Source organism: Ochotona curzoniae, unplaced genomic scaffold, assembly GCF_017591425.1.
Source record: "Ochotona curzoniae isolate NIBS_2020 unplaced genomic scaffold, NIBS_Ocur_1.0 contig_430, whole genome shotgun sequence".
Lineage (NCBI taxonomy): Eukaryota > Metazoa > Chordata > Mammalia > Lagomorpha > Ochotonidae > Ochotona > Ochotona curzoniae.
Window position 1 is genome coordinate 24,612,841 of NW_024466219.1, and position 22,170 is coordinate 24,635,010.

General features: G+C 36.9%; 1 protein-coding gene across 2 annotated transcripts in view; it reads right to left on the reverse strand.

Moving 5' to 3' along the window:
* The window catches only part of GPATCH2 (G-patch domain containing 2), a 153,816-nt gene that overhangs the window by 40,485 nt on the left and 91,161 nt on the right, over positions 1-22,170 (reverse strand). The window contains exons 6-7 of one of the 2 annotated variants that reach the window (XM_040985679.1): positions 15,414-15,481; positions 2,566-2,605 (exon numbers count right to left, since the gene is read on the reverse strand). In XM_040985679.1, the coding sequence (XP_040841613.1) occupies positions 2,566-2,605; positions 15,414-15,481 (108 nt within the window). The remainder of the gene's footprint in view (positions 1-2,565; positions 2,606-15,413; positions 15,482-22,170) is intronic. The other variant, XM_040985680.1, reaches the window with a different exon arrangement.

Sequence of the window (22,170 nt, forward strand, 5' to 3'; positions counted from 1 at the left end):
TTTGGACCGCCTTAGCTCTGGCTGTTAGGGCCCCTTGGGAAACGAGTCAACGGACGGGACATCTTTCTCTGTCTCTCCTCCTCTCTGTATATCTGACTTTCCAATAAAAGAAAAATAAAGCTTTTTCAAAAAATAAAATACTTTGACTGAAAGCTTGAGAAAGTTAATACATTATTTTCCATAATGGCACTGTTTTCTTTTGCTTGTTCATTTATTAACATACAGAAAACATATTTCATGAATTTCATAGATACAGTTCTAAGAATATAATCATACTTTCTTCCTTTCATTTTGGGCATTTATTCTGTCCTCAATAATTTTCTGTTGAGTCTGCTTTATACATTATAACCATATTCAGTAACTGGGACTGTGTTTGTTTATAAGCTGTCTAGTCAAGATAAAAACCTGAAATGCTAAGTCAAACTTTGAGCATTAGGCTCATTCAAAAATTAGTTTAAAGACCGCATATTTAGAAAATAAAATTAGTCAATTTTCCTACTCACAAGCCGTTGGCTATGAGTTAATTTTTGAAAGAAAAATTAAGCTTAGCTGGAAGCAATCGAGAATGTAATAATCTAAAACACAGAATTAAAATATGCCTTAGTATTTCTGGAATTGTAAAGGGCAGAGAATATAGTTAAAAAATTATATTTGGGGATAAAATACATCCTTATTTAATGAGATATTTTTATATGCAATACATAGAGAGGGACATGGACTATCTGAGAGAGCAGAAAGTCCACCTTGTGAATACTCTGAGTACTGATTCACAAGTAAGATCACTTGGAGTTAGCTTTGGGGCTCAGCCTTATGCTACCACTTGTGAAGCCGGCTTTCCACTCTGGAGTGCCCATTGCGTCCTGGCTGCTCCACTTGTCATACAGCTCCGTGCTAATGCTCCTGGCCAAACTACGGAAGATGGCTCCGGTACGTGGCCCCATCACACATGCAGCAAACCCAGATGGGGCTCCAGGATCCTGGCTTTGGATTGGACCATTCTTGGCTGTCTCAGTCACTTGGGGAGAAAATCAGCAGACAGATTTTTTTCTTCTTTGCCTTCCTTTTCCCCTTTATTACTCTGCTTTTTCAATAAAAAAGGAAATATTAAAAAAAAAAAGTGGAGAACCTATCACTCATGCAACTTGGCCTAGTTAATTTCCAAATGCCGAGGAACAATGCATAGGCGAACCACTCTTGGTGATTTTAGGCAAACTAAGAATTAATTTTAGGCAAATTAACAGAAAAAAAATCACTACAACTGATTTTACAAGATATTTATCCTACCTATGTGTTAAGAAGTAGTTCATAATGAATAACATGGCACCTTTCTGTTGCTAAGAAGGAGCTCTGGTACCTGCAACTGTGTTGCCCAATGTAAATCAAAAATCATCATTACAGCAATGTTAGCAACTACCATTACACGACACAACCCTCTCTTCACTAGCTCCCTGCGTGCCCACTTTTCAGAAGAAAGGACCTCGAAAGGTAAGCAGTTCACCAGTCCCTTACGCTTCAGAGGCATATCTTCCTGCATAGCATAGTTTTGTGCTGTTTATCAACTTCTGCTTCATTCAAGGACACAAACCCTCAAGTGCATATGCTTTAAAATTTACCATAGCTTTAGGCATCAAAGTATAACACATGTTTCAGAAAGAGAGACATTCAAGGAACAAAGAAAATAGACTACTTCCTTGACATCAAAATAACTGAATCAAATGTCAATTCCTTGTAAGTCAACTAATCTTTGTGCTTCCATGTGTGTCATCAAGAAATACATTTTTTTTTCCATTTGCTTTCAATTTAGCAACTGGAAAATGACAAGATTCGTTTGTTTACTCAATTGATTCCTATTATTCATTGAGGAGGGATTTCTGTGAGCCAAGAACTGTGGGATCCTGGTAAAAGGATAAGTATGGCAAAATCCCTACCCTCCAACTGTCTGCGCTGTCTCCAACTGTCTCCTCAGCAATAACTGAGAGCTATGAAATCCCAAGACGTCAGGGGGAGCCTTTGGTGCATTAACCGTGCCATTCTTGGCGCACTTAATGGGATGCTTAAGTCCATTATCTTTTAAAAACTTTTAAAAATCTTTTAAATTTCTTTGTCCATTATCTTTTAAATTATTTTTAGTTTTAATTTTTTTATATAATTCTACAGCTATAATGCAAACTTGAAGGACAATAAATGCCAACCTTTTAACTTCAAATAAACAGGCCCTCACTGGCTAATTTTTTCCTATCACTTAATTTTCACAGTTCATGTACTGTTATAAGACTTTAACTCTGTGAAAAACAAATATAAATAGTGAAGTCCTACGAGAGAGTTGCAGAGCCATTCCTTGCAGTCATACGTATTTTCAGCTGAGGAGGGTGGCAGTGAAGAAAAACTCAGGCCTGTTAAGGGTCTGTTCGTTTGCTTAGTGTATTAAACCTTGGCACAATTAACTTCTAAAAGAATTAGGGATTTATATCCCTTCTCGGAAAGCTGATTGACTGCCTTGAAGGGAAAGAGGTAAATGTTTCAAAGAAACTAAGTGATTTCCTTTTGGACTAGAACGTTCCTTACCTGGCCAAGCTCTGTCCTAGCACCAGGGCTAAACCAATGGCTGCAGAGGAAAGAGAAAGAGAATTAGCAGGAACCTAACAGAAAGCACCTGGTCACTTACTATCAGTTTGCGTGTGTTTTAGGAAATTTATTTGCAACCAGCAATAGGGCCTTGAATATGTTTTTTTTTTTTAATGGACATTTCATTAAATTCTAGACTTCCACCATTTTTTTTTTTTTGCCAGAAATGTGAGTATGCTCATAACCTGGTAATTTTCAATTTAATAAGCAAACCGAGTTAGAATTACATTTCCATTTAATTATGTTAACATAAACTGCTGGGACTGTATTCATTTTATGAATCAATTCTGGTTATAAAATCTACAAATTCTATCATTACCACAACCTAATTATAACATCATTACAACAAATTATGACCTTTTGAATGTTGGCATTATAGAAAAAACATTAAAAATGTGGTATGATATTCTCTGGATAATGCCCTGGAAACAACACAAAAAGCCCTTGATATACATTCTGGAGCCTCCGTCAGTTGAAAGTATTTTGGACCCAGTCCTTTCATGGCTTTAAAACCTGAGTTCTGGCTGAGAACAAGTCAACAACAGTAAAAGCACAGAAGTCCCTGCCCAGTTGGAACCTTCCCTTTTCACACTGCTCACTCTACTCCATGTAGCATCCGCTGCTCTGAGACTTGTATTCCTCCCCTGTCAGATAGCTGACAAACGGCAATGGTTCCCATGACCTAAATGTCCAGTTTTCTAGCAGTGAAAATGACCTGTCCAAGGACCAGGAAAATGAGAACGATAACGGTGGCAAATGAATCATGAAAGGTCCACCCTCATAAAAACATTCAAGGTTTAGATGTGGAAATGAATGCACAGATATTAAGCTTACTTGCTCACAGTGTCCCTTCATCATACCTACTCCAGAGCAATGGGCTTGCATTGAAAGGGGACATCTCTCGGTATTCCCTAAGACTTCCATATATTCAGTAGTAGCTTTGTAGTACTAAAACTAGCTTCTACCTTAACAGGACTTTTGAATGCTGGGACTGTAACATTTCTCAAGGTCATAAAGGGTGCTATTTTTTGATAGGTTGATTTCTACCATGGATATCTGAATGGGCACGTATTGGTACTAGTGAATAACAATTGGATTAATCATAAACTGGAAGCAGTTTATGCTGGGTGAGGACTTTAGAGATCTGTGTTTTTTTGAATGGAAAAAAAAATTGTTTTCTTTTCTCATGCTTTCTTGATTGCTGTTCCTGTAATGTCTAGTAATTACACTTTGTATCTTCTCGATTGATCTGCTATTTTCCTTAGCTTTGTCTCCTACACTTACTGATTTATCCTTTTTAAAATTACATTTTTTAAGATAACTGTAGATTTACATGCAACTATAAGAAACAATACAAAGATTCCGTTCACTTTTACTCAGTCTTCAAAATAATGTCTTACAAAACTCTGGTGGATGTCACAACAGTGACACTGATAGTTTAAGTTCAGCATAACTCATCACCATGCCAGTTTTCATGTTGCCTTTTTACAGCTATTCCTACTTCCAAGCAGCCCTCTGCTTCTTAACTCCTATAAACCCTTGAACTTATTCTTCATTTTAATGTTGTCACTTTAAGAATATAATACAAACGGGATCACACAGTATGAAAGTGTTTTACTTTGCCAGTTTCACATTATTCTTATTTTTTTAAACAGCATTATTCTTTGGAAATTCAACTTAGTAGTGGCAGATAGCAGTAGTTTATTCTTTATATTTCTAAGTAGTATTCTATTGTTTGAACAAAAATAGCTTGTTTAGCAACTCACGTACTAAAGGGCAATTTTATTGACCAGTTTGAGCTATTAAAAATAAAGGCACTTGGAACTTTAGTATCAATTTATTCTGTGCATATTTGGAGATCTAAATGGCCAAGAATTGTTAATAATGCAGTTGTATGTTTAATTTCCAAAGAGATTGCTAAAATCTTCCAAAATGGCTTCACCATTCTATAATCCCGCCAGTGACCATGACTGATCTACTTTCTCCACATTATCGTCAGCATCTGCTGTTGTCATTATTTTTTTTTAACTTTAGTAACTCTGAGAGATTAACAGTGATATCAGGCTGTGGCTTTAATTTCTATTTCTTTACCAGATAATAATGGGAACATTTTGCCTTACGCTCATCCACAATCAACATGTCCTTACTAAAACACATATTCACATCTTCTGTCCTGTTTCTAATATCTTGCCTCATATTGGTGAATTTTTCAAGAGAGAAGAAATATTTCCTTTCTTGGCTCCATGCCCCAATTTATTTCTAAATTCTCAGCTTTCCTGGGCACATGACAGACACACTGGCATTTCTCTCAGCAGAAATTCACATCCACATTCCTTCTCTCTGTTCAATTAGCTGCAATGTTCCACAGCCTCCAGTATCTAGACATTTGATATGGCTTCCTCTGCCTGTGCATCCTTCCTTCTTTGCTACTGGGCTTGAAAACTGAAACTATCCAGAGAGGTACGGAAGCCAGACAATGGTATCATTAAAGCCATAAATAAAAGCTTCAATAAAGGAGTAGTCTCTAGTGCTAACAGTGAGGAGATCAAGTTTGACAGAGACAAATTAGACAATGCTAAAGGAACTACTGGCGAACTTTTCTAGAGATGTCTCCAGGAAGCAGTGTGGACAGAAGTGAAGATCACAGCACACTGTGGGTACAGAACAGGTGCATGTGAATATTTAGATAGGAAGTAATCTAGGTTTTTTCAAAAGTTTGGATTCTGGAATGAGAGAGTGAGGCTCAAGGAAAGTAAAGATAAGATTGTAAAACATGGCAGATGGAAAAAAATAAAACTTCTCTCAATAAAACAATAGTTAGTCTTGGGGAGAAGAAAAACCTTTACCTATAAGACAAAGAAAAGGAGAGTAAAGGAGGGTATATTTGGATAGTTACATCCATATTTATATGGTGGTCTTAATTAGTGTAAAGGCTGGGGTAGTGAACAGAAGAGAAGAAAAAAGCTGGAAGACATGTGCTGAGAAAATGGCATAGCACAATTTGAAGTTTTAGAACTACACTGATTCCGAGTGATGGTTCTATTCAAAAGCAGCAGGGAGAGTGAGTTACTTGAAGGTGAGGAGATAAACGACACGGGACTAAAGGAGAACCAACTGTGTAAGTGCCACAGGTATCATTCCATTGGCACCTCGCGACAAAGGTGACTGAGCCCTTACCGTAAAGCCCAGAACCTATTTCCATTTAATCCTTAAATTGCCCCCAGGGAAAGGTACTACAAGCTATATTCTGAAAATAAAGACTCAGATTAAGTGATTTGCCAAAGGTTTCGAAATCATACAGCAGAGCTGGTATTCAAACGTAGGAGTTCAGATCCAGAAGTGCAAGTTTCTTGCTACCATGACATATTTTATCACTAATCAGGATAGTAGAAATCAAGGCAGAAAAGGAGACTAAATCAGCTGTTGAAGTCCTCTGTGGGTGAGGGCAGGCAAGTGACAAACAGTACAGCGAGGCTTTTTGGGAGGAGCTGGCAGGGTTGGCTTTCTATTGATTGAATGGTTGATTTAGAAATAGATAGTAAAATCACTACATGGAAAATAAAAGTTTCTAATAATTTTTTTCAGTGAAAGGAATGAGCAAACAAAGAAATATGGTAGTAGTTTCCTTGAACTTGAAAGAATTAAGTTTATATAAAGACAGAGGACAGAAAGATGTCTTGAAAGAGCAAGAGTCGTAGGGGCATGCTTTACATTGGAGCCAGTTGCGGGGGATCTGAGGGAGAGTAGTAGTGAAAGAAACATCTGGAAGTACAGCAGGGTTTGAAAGTGATCACTTGCAGAGAACGGGGAGGCTGAGAGGGCTTTCTGTCCTTAAAATTCAGTGGGGCTGAAGATGGCTTCCGCGTTAAATCTCTCCCTCTGACCTCCATGCAGTGAGGCATAGCCGGGTGTAAGGCTGGCGTCTCTTAGTTCATTTAATCGTCAACACAGTTATGTCGACAACAGGAAGACCCACCGTCTATTAGAGCCTCCTACAGCGGCCTTGCAATTGGAGCAACTTTAGTTGGAGATTCTGGAGTGCGTTTTCTTTCCTCCCTGTTAGCACGACTAGAAAATAGATTCTTAAGAAAAGAGATGGGGGGGGGGAGTATTTATTTATTTATTTTAAAATCTCTGCAGATGTAGCATTTCTCAATACATCCTCTCACTACCTGTTAAGCCCTGTTGCTCACCAACAGTGCTGAACTACAGGTTGCAGAAATACATAAGATTTCGTGGGAAGTCAATATTTCACCTAAGGTAGAAGGACAAAGTCAACTTCAAGATGCTTAACTGAGTGCTTCTAAAATGTATTTTTTCTGAAGGAAACGGCTACTGCAATTTCTAATACAGACTTTCATTCTTACAGGTAAGTTTCTATTTTTTGGACTCAGAAGTACAAATAGGAGGCCTTGAATATAGAAAATGATCTACATCGCTGCTGCTCAATATGCTGGTAATTAAATATCCACATTTCAAATGCTTAGGCACTTGTGGTTCAGTGGGTACTGTAATGACTAGTGCAGATAAATAACACTTTCACTATATTGTAAAGAGTTATACTGGATAACATCTGAATGGATTATCAGTGAACATTTGAAAATGGTGTAACATCTTCTACATTATATACCTTTACTGTGAACGGTAACTGCTTTTGAAGAGACTTGTTAAGGATGAAGAAATATATGGAAGGTAAAAGTACAAGCCAAAGATTCAGGCCCCGTGTGGTAGCCAAGTGGCTGATATCCTCGTCGTGCATGCACTGGGATCCCATATGCACCGGTTTGCGTCCCGGCGACCCCGCTTCCCATCCAGCTCCTAGCTTGTGGCCTGGGAAAGCAGTGGAGGACAGCCCAAAGCCTCGGGACCTTGCACCCGTGTGGGAGATCTGGAAGAAGCTACTTGCTCCTGGGTTCAGTTTGGCTCAGCTCCGGCAGATGCGGCCACTTGGGAAGTAAGCCAGCAGATGGTTCTGTCTCTCCTCCTCTCTGTATATTTGACTTTACAGTAAAAACAAATGAATCTTTAAAAAAAATACATGCCGGACACTGAACCTAAAAGCAAACTAAGCATGGAGAAGTCATGTGGCTAGGCAAGAATAGTATTATGGAAGCAACTGCAGTGCAGGATGTCAAGACAAAGACACACAGTCAATGGAAAATAACACACACACACAGAAATCCAAAACCCTAAGTGGCTTCTCCACTCCTAGGACACTCTTAGGAAAATGACATCAGGCCTGATACTTGCATCACCTTCTTGTGTCTTACACATTCTAAACTCTTGTTCCTTCACACTGTATGCTCTGTAATAGCATTCTTTTAGTTTCCTGAGGACAGAGTGTTATTTCCTCTGCTTGAAAGACTATTCTCGCACCCAATTCATTTAATTACTGGAGATTTTGTTCCCTTCTGTCCAGCTCAAAATTCACTGTAAAGTTCTAACTTACAGTACCCTGCTCAGTTTTCTAACAATACATTTACGAACCATTGTAAAATTGAACTACATGAATATTCACTATTTGATGTCTATTATCTCTATAACATGTCAAGTGCTATGAGGCCAGCAATCATGTGTCTTGTTCACTGTGTGTATCTAGAACTTGTCACAAAATTGACTGCCACAGAGATTTTGTTAATGGACAAATGATTCTGAGACACAGGACCAAGTTCTATCAACTACAGCCATTGTGTTACCCTCCATCAGCGACTTCATAGGACTGTGTGATCTTTTAAAATTCATTTGGGCTCTTAAGTTTTATGGAGTACATGACCTGTATGATAATGATATTCCTTATTCATTACCTCTTTCTATGACATGGTCACTTAAAAATGAGGCTCATGAGGCTCTTCTAAAAGTTCACTTCTTCCATGAAGCCACAAACAAAAATTCAGGAAGCTTATTCTGCATTGTTGCTAAATCTGAAAGACTTAAGTTTGCTCATAGGCTCTGACACTGGCTAGTTAGGTAAACGCTGATAAATTAATTTTATTTTCTGACCCTTGATTTCTTCTAGAAGGCTTAAATGAGACTAAGGATGTACAGTAGGTATTTAAAATAAATATTGTTTGTTTTCCCAAAAGTACACAGTGGAAATACAAGAATGTGTGAACTTTATTCTATGAGTTTCTGGCTGCAATAATTACTTTTACCTCCTAAGTGGCTACAAAGAAAATAATGTAATTGAATTCTATTTACAGAATGCCTCAACAAGTTGGTATATTATTAATCACATAACAGATAATAATACATTTACTTTTTAAATTAACTTAATTGAGTGAAGAGCATGACTTTAGAAGGAGTATGACTCTATAAATTATCTATAAACTCTATAAATCATCAATAAAATACAGTATATCACTATACTTCAGAGAGGCAGTAGAAGTATTAAAAACAGTGGCACATTGAAAATACTCCGTAAAATAGAATGTACACTGTACAGTATCCATATACTTTGTATGTATCATTATTATTATTATTGTTTGAAATGCTTTGCAGCAGTTTTAATCTTTCTCAAATTTTATGTTAATACCCTGTAAAATTTAGGAAGCACCATAATTATGTTAATTCTATACATAAAAATGAAGACATGTGTAGGCTAAGTGACTTTTCCAAGGGAATTATATTAAATCAAAGGAATTGATCTAGTACATTTGATATATCACAATCTAAAGTTAAAGCTGCTTTTATTATAAAGCAATAGATGCTACATTTCAAAGTATAAAAATATTCCCGAAGAACACAACCTTTAATCCAGGTAAATCTGGTTTTAAGCAAGCTATATTTACACAAAAGATAAAATAAGGGGTGAATATTTGCTTTATAAAGGAATTCATCATAGGATTATAATGAATCACCCATATGAATTTAAAAGAAGCTTGATTTAAATATACCTCAGGTAATCCTATGATAAGAAATAAAATGAAAATATAAGTAAAAATTTTTTAAAATCAGATAATAAGTCTATTTCTATTTAAAAACCTCATAAGTGATTGGGAAAAGAGAGAAAATATTCTAGAACTATTTCGAGTATAAATAAAGGCAAACAAAGTAATAAAAGGCAATTCTAATTTGGTCATACCGGTTTTAATTTTATTTTTCAAATTTAATAGCTATATTTTCAGAAAACTAACACAGGAAATGAACACCGATTTTAAAACTTAACTCCCTATTTTTCCTCAGAAATTAGATACTAATTTCACTACTTTAGTTAAATGGAGGCACTTGTCAGTTTTCTGTGGCTGTCTAGTTATTTAATGAATATTTCACTTATCTGAGCTAAATGGTTCCTATTAAAAGAAACTTATCATATATTAACAATTGGACTTTAAGTGCCATTTTATTAAAATGGTCACATTTTCATAATTATGACTTTCTGCAAGGCTTTTAAAAAATTCTCCAGAGCACATTATTTCACCTTTTAAAAACAAGCTTCCATTTTTCCACATGCGTTGCTGCAAAGTCGGGCATTCACCCAATACTTTTGAAGTTACTATAAAATCTATTGTCAAAGAAGATGTGCAAATTTTACTGACCTGTTTCCAAACTTCCAATACACTGAGTTAGATACCTCCATGGGTAGCATTTCACATTCAACACCATGGTGACACTGATCCACCAATTGTAAAAACACCTTTCCCTCTTGTCCAGCTATGGGGTTTTGTTTCTTTGGCTTAGCTATTTCATGTCTGCCCTATGTTGAATTTTAACTGAACAATAATCTAAGATGTAAATCCAAAACTGGAAGATGCATCAGAGTCCCGTATTTTCCCCATTTATTAAATCTATTTTTCAACTTGAAATTTTAGCCAGTGAGACTATATTTTAAGTATTTGTATAACAGGCTGTTTTTAGAAGATATAGTCTAACAACAACAACAACAACAAGAAAAATCTATACTGACTTAGAGGAATCCATGACTGAATGAAAATAATAGATGTTGTTTATTATTCAAATTGAGTTTGTAAATGTTTAGTAATATAATGATGATTTCTCATCATTCATATAGTTTTTTCATTACAAACTCAGAAGTAAGCTTCTGTGAAGAAATACAAAACCATGAAGTACAGTCAATCCGTGCATTCCCTGTTCTGTGTTTATGTTCACATACCACTGAAAACTGGATCATTTGTTGTTGGTTCTATTATCATACCAGACTGAGAATGTATTCCCCTTCGAATGTTAAACATTATCACATACTGGTGAAGTAAGATACCAGGAAGAAATTTAAGACTAAATTACTCTGCTTAAGGATTAAGAGGATGGATTTAAGGGATTATGAGCCTGGGGAAGAGGAGGATCTGATAACAGGATATGACTATGGGGTCTTGCAGTCTACCTCTAAGGTAATTCCAAGTTATGATAAAAGGAACATTGAGTCTAGCGTCAAGCTCCAGATGCATCAGGCAGCAATATGTGACTTGTTCAGAACAAGTTGCACAGCTGCCTTGAAGTTCTGTTTTCTCATATTCAGAATAAGGCTCAGTTTCGTATACTATTTACATGCACTGTTGGACTTCCTATTTAATAGAAGTATATAGAAAATGCCCTTGTCTACTTAGGGGAATTATGAAATAAAATTAAATTTAGCTATCATTCCTATTATAATATTCTTTCTGCTTTTTCACCCTCTAAATATAAAAATGGCATGTTGACTGAATATGCCAAAAGGGGCTCTTATCTTGCCACTTCCCCATAACATACAAACAAATCTGAAATCATTCAGAGCTGACTAATTATAATGTTTACTTCTGACAATACTCTGCTCTACATTTTCTGAGAGCTGAAATGAAAACCCCAGCAGGTTATTTAGCCTTCCTGAAGTTCTATTTTTCTCACTGACAAGAAGAAGGTGATTGGATTAGACTGTGTCTAAGATCAGTTCTAGTTTTAGTTCTTGCTTCTTTTGGCAGTTTCCAATTATGTTCAATAAGTATCCTAAAGCATCAATTTTTTTTTGCTACATTTATTGGTTTTTATTGGAAAGGCAGATTTATAGAGAGGCAGATCTTCCATCTGCTGATTCAGTTCCCAAGCAATCACAAAGCCAGAGCTGAGCTGATCTGAAGCCAAGAGACAGGAGCTTCTTTCAGGTTTCCCACGTGGGTACCGGGTCCCAAGGTTTGGGCCATCCTCTACTGCTTTCCCAGGCTGTAAGTAGGGAGCTGAATCAGAAGTGGAACAGCTGGTATACAAGCCAGGTAGCACATTTATGAACACCTTTCATCACTAGCCAGCATCCTATCCCTGCAGAGATACCATCACTAGCTAGCATCCTATCCCTGCAGTGGACTATCTCTATTTGGAACCCAGTGGAATTCTACATTATGCACCATTATGATTGGAGGTAGGGATTTTCATTTTCATCTTAACGTGGGGGAACATAATTGTGAAAGGCAAAAAGTAAAGTGACCAGAGATGATGGTCTCTAAGATAGAAGTTTACAAGTAGAAGCAAGAGATTTGTAAATATACTTTAAAAATTATGGTGGTCATGAATTCCTTTGGGCATTACCTATACTTCCTGAGAGCATGAATAGTTTGGTTTTCTATTACCAGGTGCTGAATTTAATAGGAATCAGTTTTATGAAATTTATCTGAATGATAATAGTTTGGAAGACAGGTAACAGAAAATGTGGACACTTATTGTGACTAAAATTTATTAAAGCACACAACTAAGACTATCTGTGGTTATCCCATGTACATTAACCGTACGCAATAATACAAAAGATTCACCGATTGGATTTTCCATTTAGGGAAATGAGAGTCAAAATTAAAGCAATATAGAGTCAGTTTTAAAACAGTGTCAAGCAGTCCTTGGAAGGGAGACAGTTCAATGTAAATCAAATGGGACTCTGTGACTGTGTGTGTGTGTGTGTGCGCGCTTGAGAAGGAGAATGCAAAGTTACCAATGTATTCATTTATTTGTGTAAAACACAATTCCCATGCTGTGTGTCCTCTGGCTTCCTGTTAAGACAGAGGGCCAGAAGGTACCATCCCAGTGAGTTAGCTCTATTAGCTCAAGGTGGGACCTGAAGGCAAGAGCGAAAATACATATTTGCTAAACAGACAAACAAATAAACAAACAAACCCTATCAAATACAATCTAAATTGAGTGAAAGCTTTGTTAACATGGAATTACAGACTGGAAATCAAGTTCAGAATACATTAATGGAAACAGACAATGATAAGAAGGCTAGACTTAGCAAGTGTTGAGCAACAGGATCAGCGTTCTCATTCAGATCTTTGGAATGCTTCTCTGAAGGATTTCTGGGACAGAGGGGATGGACCTACAAGCAAAGACTTCTTAAAGAATGGGGCTCAAAACTTTGGAGACTCTTGTTTTAAATTGCTTCAGGACATCAGTGTTTACTAACTAAAGTATAGAAAGGACATCAGGCCAACAACATTTTCTTGCAAGGATTTATGCAAATTAAAGATAAAAGCTAACTACATCAGAATTTCTTTTTTTTTAATTTGAGAGAGGGAAGAAGCAGAGAGTGCGCACTGCTGATTCACTGCACAGAGCCTGCAAAAGTCATCCTAGACTGGGCCAAACCCAAGAGCCAAGTCCATGTCCCTCACGTGGGTGGCAGGGGCCTAAGCACCTGTGCCATCAGCTCCTGCCTCCCAAGATGCACAGCAGCAGGCAGCTGGAAAGCAAAGTGGAGCTGGGTCGCAAAGTAAGGCACTTTTATGGTAGCGTTGCAACCTAAAGTCCTAAACACCAGTTCTATGTTTACCCTTCGACTACATTTTGAAAGAAACACTAATTCTTAAATAGCTTGATAACTCAATGAGTGAGAGCTTCTGTTGAAATGAATTGTCTTCTGTATAATTCCAAATTGTGTACTCATGCACATGTAATTTTCAGGCCATTATGCCATTAGGACCTATAGCCAGATCTGACATCCACTTACATCACTCCGAGAGACTAGATGAGATTTTTGAGATAGTAGTGTTCTTTGGGAAAGCCAAGAAACGTACGTATGTTTGGAGAGAACGGTGTGTGCTCATGCGGAAAAGTCAATGCATTAAAAAGATACATTTTGTTAGTAGTTACCAAAATTGCTGCATCTTGTGATTTTTTTTTAACGACAGGTAATTATGTGCCATAATCTAGTAGTACTCATGACAGAGCTAAAACTTTATTGGACATTTATTCCTAACAGGTACAGAGAATCAATCACCCAGTTGTGACCAATGAGACTAAAAGGTGACTGAGAGATTTGGGACACATTTCAGAATGTGTTTTTTAAATAAGGCAAATAAGAGCTGGTAGTACTGTCTCTTCCTCCTCTAAGTAGGTATGAGTTGTGGGTGAATTAGCAGCCATTTTGATACCAGGAAGTCAAACACATGCAGTCCAAGACAAGGATAAAGATAATATTGTGGGTAATCCTAAAAGATGTGTTAGAATTTAATCCCAACACCTAAGAATAAGACATTACTTAGACACTGTCTTTACAGAAGTAATCAAGCTAATATGCAGTCATTAGGAAGCAATTTAATCCAGCATGACTTTAGACAACATCCATACATTAACACCTGTCTCTGTGTCCTTTTATATAAAAAGAAACAATTGGATTTGGACACAGCCACATAAGAACAATATGCGGAGATGACAATAGAGACAGGGCAGTAGAGAAAAAGCCCAGGAACATCAAAGGTTGCAGTGAGTCACTAGATTTCAAAGGAAAAGAATGGAATAGATTCCCTGCAAACTCCCATGAGCTCTCAAAAGAAAGAGACCTTGCCGCCACCTGCATCTTGGACTTCCAGGCTTCAGAACTGGGAGAGAATATGTTTCTGTTGAGTAAGCCACCTACACTGTTGTGCTTGGCTGCAGTCCTAGCGAAGTAACACGCGATGAAGCGAAGCACGAGTGCATTCCTGGAAGGCATCTTTAAATGACTAAATGACTCTTCGTGACTTCTTACATGATAATGGGTTAAAAAAAAAAAGGAGAAGATTCACTTGGTTTAAATTACTATTGATTGTATATAGTGATAATCGCACCTATTGAAATCTGACAAAAACAAGAATCAGGCTTGAATAAAAATAGGATTTTGATAAATTTAGGCTAAAAGTGACTTATGGACAAACCTCCAGGCTGCAGGATGCAGTGGAATTTGCAAGAGGGAACAGACACAGAGCACACAGTTGGGCTGAAGCTCTATGAGCGAGAAATGAGGCATAAGGTTGACTTGGGCCACACTGTGGATAGTACTCATTGATATGCTAAGGAGGCTTTTCCACCAGCAAGAGGAAATATTGAAATATTTGAGAAGGGAGTAGGATAATCAGAAGTGAATTTGAGTAGCAAACATAATTAACATGTAACGAAACCAGGAGAAAGCAGCCATGGAAAGATCCAGTGGTATTCTACATAAAAGCGGAGTTGACAGCACTACATTCTATGTATACTGTAGACACCTAGTGAGCTCCCAAAATAATGACACTCACAACAATGACAATAATGATACTCTCAAATAAGACCCCTGGGCAGAGTAATGATGCAGACATAGGAGGGCTTGATGCTATTCACTGTAACAAAATTTTAAATGTTTTCAGGTAGTTCATGAATTTCAATAATACCTGAACTAAAACTTTTACCACCAAGGAAATAAAAGCATGACTACATTTTAAAATTTTATCTAAATCTCTGTTATGGGTTTCATCTAAATTATTGTATATGATATTTGTTATTTTTAATAGAGGCACACACACACACACACACACACACGGTGGGATACTCAACAGGGGTATGTAAATATAATATGTACTCACTCATGATGGTGGGAATCTGGGGAAAAGTGAACCATTCTCTTGTTACTGACAGGACCAGGAGTAGGCACCTGGAAGGAGATTTAAAGACAAAAAGTAAGTCATGAACTCGTGTGTAAAAAGACAACGGATGATACCCATTTCAGGGCATCACTCTGAAGTACAGAATGGATAATTAATTCTCAAATCTAAGACAAAACTAAAAAGATCATATAGATAATTAAATTCTTGAAAGAAATGTCCCCCTTGTTTTTATCTGGCATAGTCCCGCTGTGATAATTTAAAGCCTATTCCAAAAATTTCTTTGCAGTAAACACTCCTTAAGAAATAAAGTGAATGTATATAATTTTGAACAAGAAAAAGAAATTTGATACCAAGCAGATGACATTTCTAAGTACCCATGTTATGGTAAGGTTAGTACCTAAATATAAATAACATGTATAACCTATGCATTTCAATGAGTACCCAGAAATTAAGAAAGTGAATACTCCTTTTAATAATTTCCCAATAGTCTCTATAGTCACATGGAAAAATGTATTTTCACCAAACAACATATTTCATTCCTACATTTCTAAAGAAAATTGGAAATAAGAAAAAAGGCTGTTCAATTATTCCCCTACTTAAATAAACTACTGTCATTTAAAAAAATTCTTGATGTTCATATTATATCATACAGGATTCTCAAAGGGGGCAAAAACACATTGCCGTGTGCTAATAAATCTATCACACAATTGACAAGGTTCATATGAACCCCGATAGGTTCTAAGTTATTTTTTAAAGCTCTATAATTACAGGAGCATCATTATCTAACACAATAAAATATACAAGGCACAACGAGGCAGCAAAACACTGTAAAAAGCCAAACTCCCATTTTCAAAACTTTTCTTCATCATTTGAGCAGTAAAGATGCCAGTGAGAAATTTTAGAAATGCAAAGGATGCAAACGCACACATATAGTGACATTAATAACCCTAGAGCTTCAGCACCACAGGTAAACATGTGGCTCACCCCCGGGACTACATCCTGCATTCATCACAAAATGAGGTTTTCATGCTATTCCAGTGGGTATCCCTGGAATACAGTAATCCATTTTCTACACCGTGGCGATGAGAAAAGCCGACTGTGCCTATGTCATGCTTTGTTAGAGGTTCATGATCACATTATCTCATGGTGGACCTGACACTTTTATTCAGTTTCCAGTATGTTCTATGTACAGGCAACTGATTTCCTTTGCCAGGGCTGCTGACAACCTTTTCCACACTATATTAATCTTGTTTACTGACTTTATCTTGGTACAAATATCAGAAAACTGAACTTTTTATCTCAGAGAAAAAAAGAAACAACGTGTTGACAGAAGCAGAAGCTATTTTCAGGACTAAAATTGCTTGTTTACCTGAAGCTACACTTACAGAAAAATGTTTAAGTCTAGCTCCAGCCTGAAACACATAATCTGAAATTTAATAAATGAAGAAATTTCACATACACCCATGTGATAAATTGCCTGATGAAAACAATGCAACTGAATACAATAAACCAGAATTTGTAACTAATTTAAACCATGATACAAATGTAAGCTTTCAATCTAGTCAGAAAGAATCACACTATGTATTTCTCAGAAATTGTATATATGTAGAAAAAACCACGAGCTCAATTCAATTGAAGCAAATAATTTGAAGAAGATTTATAATAGCAAATGAGATGCTTAAATGATTTTACACAATTACTCAACACATGGCATGGTCTTTTAAACAAAATAGAGGTGAACACCCTCTTCTGTTATTTAAAGTCAATTTTCATTTAAAAAGGTAGCAAAAAATGGGCATAGCTTAGCATTTTTAAAACCCACCGCCCACAAATAACACTAATATCTGCATGATTATCTCAATGTCAATGTCAGTCTAACTCAGGAGCAAAATACTACACAAAAAATTTTTCACCACTTTACCAACTAGTTGTTCACCTTCCTAAGAAAAATCTGAAAATTATACTCTCCAAACAAAATGCATTTTTTTAAAAACAGTGTTATGCTGAAGTTCATGTTGATTTTAAGCTTCAAAACATGTGTGTAATATGACTATTAGAATACTTCACATTATTATGTCTTTAAGAAACATTCCTGAGTCCAGCACCGCAGCCTAGTGGATAAAGTCCATATGTTTTGCATGTGCCAGGATCCTATATGGGTACTGGTTCTAAACCCGGCTGCCCTACTTCTCATCTCCCTGCCTGTGGCCTGGGAAAGCAGTCGAGGATGGCCCAAGGCCTTGGGACTCCGCACCTGTTGGGAGACCCAGAAGTTGTTTCTGGCTCCTGGCTTCAGATCAGTTCAGCTCTGGCCATTGCAGCCACTTGGGGAATGAACCAGTGGATAGACAATCTTTATGTGTCTCATTATCTCTGTAAACCTGACTTTCTAATAAAAATAAATGAAACTTTAAAAAAGAGAAACATTCTTAATGTTTCTGTAAAAATGTATACTCATTACAGTTTCAGAGTAGATAATGTTTAGAAAAATCAAGTGAAGTGGTTTCAACATCAAAATACTAATTTCTAGCAAACATTTAAGTACGGTGATTGTTGCTGCGTTTTTGGATGGACTATGGTGGACTTCATCAACCAACAGACCTTGGAAAGATTTTCTCAATCCTGGGGCAATGAAACCAACAACTTCTCAGAACTACCCAAACCACTCAAGTAATACCCTTGGAATCACTCTACCCCACACCGGGATCTCTGAGGAGTCATCATTGGCCTTCACCCATCCCAGGGCGTTGCCACAGTTTGACAACAAGGAGCAGCCTCCTCCCCGAAAACCCTGAAACATGTGCTCCTTCCACGACCTCCACCCCGACCCTTCTCACCCTGAGCAGAGGCCCTGGAAGGCATGCATCCCTCTCAATTAGGTAAACAATATTTGAATAAAATATAAAAAAAGCAAAATATGTGCCATCTATTAATTCCAAAAAGACCATAGACCGAAATCTCAGGTTTAAAATATCACTGTAAATATATAATAAAATCTTCATGTACTAAGATTTATTAGTAAAAAAGAATAAACTTTAATATAATATGTAAACAGGGAATTCATTCTTCCTAAGAAGCAGGATCTAAATAATCCAATTCTTGTTGTTAAAACTTGGGGAAGTTACTTTTGTGTAATTAATTAACATTTAGTGATGCTAATTTCAGATATTACACATTACATACTAAACCTCATAGCTCATTTGTTAAGTATTATTACATTAATGATAACTACAGTTTTAACACAGTAGCCATACTACTTTTCATTACTAATGCTAACTGCACAACCTTTTAATAAGTAGACTCAGAAGCAGAAAATAACAGATAACATCACTTTCATATCATACTGCTGAAAGACATGAGTCTCAGTGTTTGCTGTTGTGCTTGACAATCAAGTTAACAATCTCAGAACACAGTATAAGTAAAGATGAAAATTATACAGTCATACAGCTGCCACTATCAGTTTATCAAGCTAGTAGTATCAATATACTGAGAATTTAGGCATGTGATATCCAATGACAAAATATATGTTATCTAAGGTGTATTAGATATTTAGATGGCAATTTTCAAAATTATTTTTGGGTCCGGCGAGATATCGCAGTGGTTGAAGTCCTCACGTTGCACACCCAGGGTCCCATGTGAGCACCAGTTCTAATCTCAGCGGCCCTGCTTCCCATCCAGCTCCCTGCTTGTGGCCTGGGAAGGTGGTTGAGGATGACCCAAAGATCAGGGACCCTGCACCCGCATGGGAGACCTGGAAGAGGCTCCTGGCTCCTGGCTTTGGAATGGCTCAGCTCCGGTTGTTGCGGCTGCTTGGGGAGTGAATCATCGGATGGAAGATCTTCCTCTCTGTCTCTCCTCCTCTCTGTATATCTGACTTTCCAATAAAAATAAATAAAAAATCTTTAAGAAAAAAATTTATTTTTGTCTGTGACATATTAACCCTAGCTGAATGACCTCCAAACAAAGATGGTGGTTCTACATTTCATTTTCACTGTCATTACCAGTTCCATTACACACTACTCCTTTCTTCTACAATCATTTAGCCAAATTTCTTCTTAAATCAGGAATTTGAGGTGTAAAACCTTTTCAGCTCAAAGCAGAGGCTGTACAATAAGAAGGATATCCTGCCAAGAGTTTCAATAACTGATACTGTCCCTGAGAATTAACGAAGCTCTATGTCACCGATCAGCAGACATCACCTGCGCCTCTTCCCAGTCCCCATGCAGTATCGCCACTTCCCTTCAACTTGACTCTGATTTTCCACTGCACTTTATTTCCTTTCCAAATGCCACTGTGCATCAGTGTCCACTCTTAGGATGACATTGAGTCAGTCAAAAAGTGGCTTTTCAGTTTTGTGAGGCTGGTCAATCCAATCTGCCCAACCCCTAGGTGTCAGGGAGGAGGCACGGCCTAAGCTTCCCTGCCAGTTTGTCCAGATCCAGGACGTTCCTGCTTCTTTTAGTACAATTACTAATTTGCCTCAACTTCTTTGAAGAAACAAATAAGCTTTCAAAGTTTTGCAAGCCCTTGCATGCGGGCCTTTAATACATTCAACAAATGTGCCAGTCGGTATGGATAACATATTATGGAAAACAACAAAACCAGGTTTAAAAGTACGACTTCAAACCTTAGGACAAAGGAGGTGAAAACCAAAACAAACAAACCAACAAACAAACAAATTTAGGTGTTAGTGTATAAACATATCATTACCTTTAAAATTTTTCTAAACATTATGTAGTAATCAATTGAAGGAATTCTTAAAATCAATGTGTTTGAGGAACTCGGTCCAGTGGTTCAGTTGCTGCCTCGGATATCCATATCCCTTATCAGAGAGCCTGGGTTAAGTCCCGACTCTGCTCCTGATTCCAAGTTTTAGCAGAGAGAGCACTGTCTATTATTAGACAGGGTCAGAGGATCCCGGGGAGGGAGGCAGGCAGGGAGGGATGTAGGAAGAGAGAGAGAGGGATAGAGAGGGAGAGACTGGCTTTGTTTTCCCAATTTTCTCTTCCCAATCTGCCATGGTTGGGGCAGTCTGAAGCTGGTAGTGGGGACTCAACCTGAGTTTGTCATGTAGAAGACAGAAGCTCAACTCTTTAAGCCAGTACTGCTGCCTCTCAAGGAAGCTGGAACCAGAAGTTGGAGTTAGGGACTCAAACCCTAACACTCTGAAATGGGATGTGGTGATCTTCATGACATAATCAAATGAAAACCCACAAATTATTTGTAAATATAAACCTCGAGAGGACATGGCAGCATGCAACTCTCATGCCGGTACATGTTATAAATACACTAATGAGAATAACAAATGCCTCTTCTAGTAATCATGACTGCAAAAGTAGTGTGAGATTTAAATGCTGGGCCAGAGTTCACACTCCAGGATGAGAATATATGCAGGATCCTGGAGAAAATTAGAGAACTTGGACTATATATATATTTTTTTTTTCAAAAGCAGATATCAATCTAAGTGTTAGATTACACCCTTAAACCAGAAAGGCTTTACAAAGAATCAGAAAAATCACAGGAAATAAACCACAGAGAGGCACAAGGCTTTCCTTTCAATTGAGGATTAGCCTTCCTAGCAGGGAGTCAGCTCATGTGTCAGGAAAGATGCTAACCTCAAAATGGCTAGCACCATGTTAAGTGGTGACTGAAGACTTCAGCTAATTCTGAATCAACCTTAGTACATTTTCAAGTAACAGAAGCATGTATATTTCTTTGAGAATTACCAAATGAAAATCGTGCCAGATTGATAAAGGTTTAGAAATATATTATAATAGATACGCAATGCTTTTAACAAAAACTAAACAATGCAATGATTTAAAATCTTCATCATCAACTTTTCCCCTATTTAAAATAAGTCAGCATTAATAATTCAGAATTGAGAATTATTGGTCTATTAGATTAGTAATACTTCTGTTAAGTACATAAATTTTCATTTTTAGTATACATGACTAATGAATGATCTAAATGCTTTAATGGAAAAGATTAATCACTATGTAATTAAAAAAAACAAATACAGCTACAACTTTTTCATACAGCTTCTTCGTAGGAAACCAAAAATTAATCAACTCAAAATCATTCCTGATAGTGACAATAAATAAAGAGTTTCGCTTTGCTGTCCAGTTTTAGCTGCAAGCTGTGAGTGGCCTCTACTGGCTGACCAAAAGCTTCCTAAATCTTTCATTTATAAACTCTGCAATATCATGGGCTTACAGAAAATAAGAGTGTGTCAATAAATGTTTATTTGAAAGCCATGGTGGGGGAAAACCTATTTTGAATGAGAGTAAATCTCAAAATAGGAATCAAAACGTACAAAAGGTGGTGTAAAAAACTTCATAATTTCACTGCACTGTAACATGTTTAAATGATATTGAAAATCTATACATTCTCTAAGCTTTTTAAGTTTTAAGTCAAAGACTTACTATATAGGTTTTTAAATGTAGTCTAAATCTAAGTATAAATGTGGGTTTTTAAACCCAGTTTATATTAAAGTAGTTCATATATACATTAACAAATATTTTCTTGAGACTGAATTCATACACACATGCCTCAGAATTAAATGTATATTTAGGCTTCCCAAATTGAATCTGGAGGCAAATATAAAGAAAATCAGAATTAATTCTTCACAAGAATGAGAGTTTTTTTAAAAAGCATTAATATTTTATGTAATAGTTCGGGAAAATTCCAGATTACCTATATCTATATCTAAGGCAACCTTGAAGATCTGAATGATATT